This window comes from Hibiscus syriacus, unplaced genomic scaffold (genome assembly GCF_006381635.1).
Source record: "Hibiscus syriacus cultivar Baekdansim isolate YM2019G1 unplaced genomic scaffold, ASM638163v2 tig00117056_pilon, whole genome shotgun sequence".
In the NCBI taxonomy this organism is placed as follows: domain Eukaryota; kingdom Viridiplantae; phylum Streptophyta; class Magnoliopsida; order Malvales; family Malvaceae; genus Hibiscus; species Hibiscus syriacus.
In genome coordinates this window covers 2,703,705-2,707,281 of record NW_024063539.1, presented here as the reverse complement: position 1 = coordinate 2,707,281, position 3,577 = coordinate 2,703,705, and the positions used below count along the sequence as shown (strand labels likewise).

Genomic DNA, 3,577 nt, shown 5'->3' with positions numbered 1-3,577 from the left:
AACCATTTCAGCCCGTGAATTGCACAATTATTGGTGAAATAATTGAGGCAGTCAGTGTTATATATGGGAGGTGGTTAACGTGAGAACATAAAAGAAAGAAAGGGAGAAGAGATTGCAACCGAAGAAAGGGAGAAGAATCCCTCATGGCTTCAACTTTCCATCAAATGAGGGAAAGTGAATTTCATCCAAGAATAAATGAAATTCAATTCCCTTGTTAGAGGGAATTGAAATTTGACCATACTACCCTCATCAATCTTTTGGTAACTTATTCATATATTGAATAAAAATATTTTTTATTATTTCGGGTCGGGTTTCTAATTCATATATTCGGGTCGGGTCCGGTGAAACTTTATTTTGGTCGGGTCGAGTTCAGGTTTATGGTGAAAAATACCAGACCCGAAAATATATATATAATTTTACCTTATATATTTAGGAATAATTACAATAATACCCCTCTATATATATTTTTTTTTCAATTAAGTCACTGTTTTTATTGAATAAAAATAATTTTTTTATTATTTCGGGTCGGGTCAGGTCGGATTTTTAATTCATATATTAGGGTCGGGTGAAATTTTATTTTGGTCGGGTCGGTTTTTTTTAAGTGTGATATTCGGGTCAGGTTCTGGTTTAGGGTGAAAAATACCCGACCCGACCAAAAAAATATATAATTTTACTTTATATATTTAGGAATAATTACAATAATACCACTCTATATATATTTTTTCCAATTAAGTCACTTTTTTATTGAATAAAAATATTGTTTTTTATTATTTCGGGTCGGGTTTCTAATTCATATATTAGGGTCGCGTCGGGTGAAACTTTATTTTGGTATGGTCGGGTCTCGGATGGAGGTTCCCTTGTACTCGGGTCGGGTCGGGTGGACCAAAAACCCGACCCATGACCATCCCTAATTGGGATAATTTTAACTTATGATGTTTATTAGCATGATTTTTATAATTTATTGAAATGAATAATCAATCAATAAAATTTAAATTTAAATTTTTAAATTTTTATAATATATTGCTACATGTAATTTATAAAACAAACTAAAATTAAGCAAAAAAACAAGAAGAACAATCCTGTCATTTTATATTACTAAAATCAAATTCATCTGACATGTTTGCGAACCAAACAGAATATGGAATTGGATTCCAATTCAATTTCCTGCAAACCAAACAGAATATGGAATTGGATTACAATTCATGACAGATTCTAATTCCTTCACATATTTCAATTCCCTCAGAAACATTCCAGCGAACCAAACGTCACCTTAAAGTTAACTGAAAATAAGTACTTAATTTTTTTATTTTTTTTCTTAATACATCTAAAGTTTTTTTTTGTCAAAGTATGTGTCTGATATTTTATTCAGTTGCCATTTCATGGTCTAATCGTCAACGTCCTTAAAAAATATTATCATCCAATGAGTGCTTGACACACAATCTGATTTTAATTCTTTTAATTTAAGTGCACTGTTGAAAGATGAAATGGTGATCGACTGTTTTTGCTTCAACAAACTGGCGTGGAAGAACAATGAAAGATAGGATTTTGAAAGGCGTTGAGAGGCGAATTGATCACGACAAGGAGGGTTACGAGAAAGGTGGTGAGGGTGATGATCAAGTATTGAAAGATGTCGCTGACTTGAGCGAAAGGATGAGGAGACGATATCTAGAGATTAGGGGGGTTTTTTAATATCGTGATTTTTAGAGTTTTTTTTTGAGAAATTAGAAATGTTAATGATTTTTTTAGAAATTTTATATTTTATATTTTTAAATAAAAAATTAACTTACATTAAAAATCAAGTCTTATGTCAAATAATGAGCGAGTGACATATTTTTTTAAACATATGTTGATAATTAGACCATATAAAATGATAATAGAATAAAACGTTAAACACTTACTTTCACAACAAAACTTTTGACACCTAAATAAAAAAATATAATTTAGGCACTTAATTTTTAGTTAATCCTAAAAAATTAGGCTCATATTTTGAGTTGGATCAGACTTGGATAAATATAAAATATGTTAATCTCGTATATAAATCCGACTTGAACTAAACTCATTTTGTAATACTTCTATAATGATTATACCAAAAAATATGTATTTTAATTATTTAATTTTAATCATACAATACATTTAAAAATATAACAATGGCTTTTAAATATTAAAAAGAAGGTTTCCAAGATTGTATGAATTAGGGGTTAGACCATATACTTGCAAGTTAAATATTTTTGTAATCCAAACTTGACTTAACCCATCAACAAATATCTTAATTTAAAAAATTTAATTTTTTAATGTAAAAATATTTAAATTTGAATATTATATATTCTATTATAAATATTATTAAATCAAAGTAGACCTACTTTCCCATCCACTCAAATTTAGCCACGAATCTACAGCTTCAGTGTTGCTTGTTCTTTTCCCCCATAAATCTTCTCATGTAAAAGGTCAAATATATAGACAATGCTATATACATCAAATACATAATTGTGGCACAACGGCCCACAAGGTTCCCCATTTGCTCGCATCTTACCACAAACATTTCTCATTCATATTGCAACGGAACAAATTAAAACTTTACAATCCTCTTTATTACTGCTATCGTTTTATTTGTGGTTTTTTTTTACATGATGGAGCAAGCATTAGGGTTTTCATCACTGAACATGATGATATAGCGGTCGTCCACGGTGGTCTCACTCACGGTGGCCGTATCAGGAACCTTCCTCACATGATTGCGCGGTGCTTTCTTGTCATAAGCTTGAGCCACGTAAGGATTGGCCACCAGAGTGTACGGCACATAAGGCCACAACTCCACCTTCTTCTTCGTCGACTGTGCCGCCGCAAGCACTTTCTTCGCCTCCACGTAACCCGTCACGGTTGCCTTCTGTTGCTTCAAGTCCACGTCCACGGACTTCGCCCCTACCAAAAACAAAATAATACAAAGCATTAAGAAAAAACACAGAAAACAAAACGTTTAAGTTGATGAACCACAATGATATTCTCTTTAAGGACTCGGTTCGAATAGTTGTGCGGCTGTGTTTGTAGAATATATGTGTTGTTAACAATTATATATATATAAAGATTACCCTTTACGCCGGAGAGGACCTTCTTGACCTTACGGGCACAACCTTCACAATCCATCCTTATTTTGAGAGCCACAGTTTGGATTTGCTTCTTCTTTTTCTTCTTCTTGACGCTGCTAAGCAAATCGGAGATGTATTCAATGGTGCCTTCCACTCCCATCTTTGATCAACTTTCCGATATGTGTTTCAATATGAAGAAGCTGTAAGCTAAGTACATAAATGTGTATATATATAATGTAAGATGGGTTGAAGACAATGACTGCTCCTCCATTTGGTCGGCATGGCATGGATTTTATAGAATTAGATGGGACAATGTAAAATTTGGTCTTAATAATAAATAAAACATATATTAATTTAAGGCGATAATAAGATATTCTTCTACAACCTCCACGAAACTTCCTTGGGACATGCATTGACTCTTTTTCCCTATAGAGGAACAAACACAATACTTTATTGCTTTATAAAGTCTTCACTTTTCGTTGATTTTTACTAGAATC

The 3,577-nt window shown here is 32.3% G+C and overlaps 1 protein-coding gene across 1 annotated transcript; it reads right to left on the bottom strand.

The window, feature by feature from the left end:
* Positions 1-2,430: 2,430 nt before the first annotated feature.
* On the bottom strand, positions 2,431-3,326 carry LOC120197983 (heavy metal-associated isoprenylated plant protein 24-like). Its single transcript, XM_039199384.1, has 2 exons — positions 3,084-3,326; positions 2,431-2,916 (listed from the first exon to the last, which is right to left on the bottom strand). Exons 1-2 carry the CDS (start codon positions 3,238-3,240, stop codon positions 2,621-2,623), a joined length of 453 nt encoding a protein of 150 aa, XP_039055315.1. The 5' UTR covers positions 3,241-3,326; the 3' UTR covers positions 2,431-2,620.
* Positions 3,327-3,577: the final 251 nt, after the last annotated feature.

Bases quoted from the DNA above. Each gene is read 5' to 3' on its own strand.
- LOC120197983 (XM_039199384.1), bottom strand. From the start codon at position 3,240: ATGGGAGTGGAAGGCACCATTGAATACATCTCCGATTTGCTTAGCAGC. The intron at 2,917-3,083 runs GTAATCTTTATA...TGTTTTTGGTAG, and splicing joins GGTCCTCTCCGGCGTAAAGG to GGGCGAAGTCCGTGGACGTG.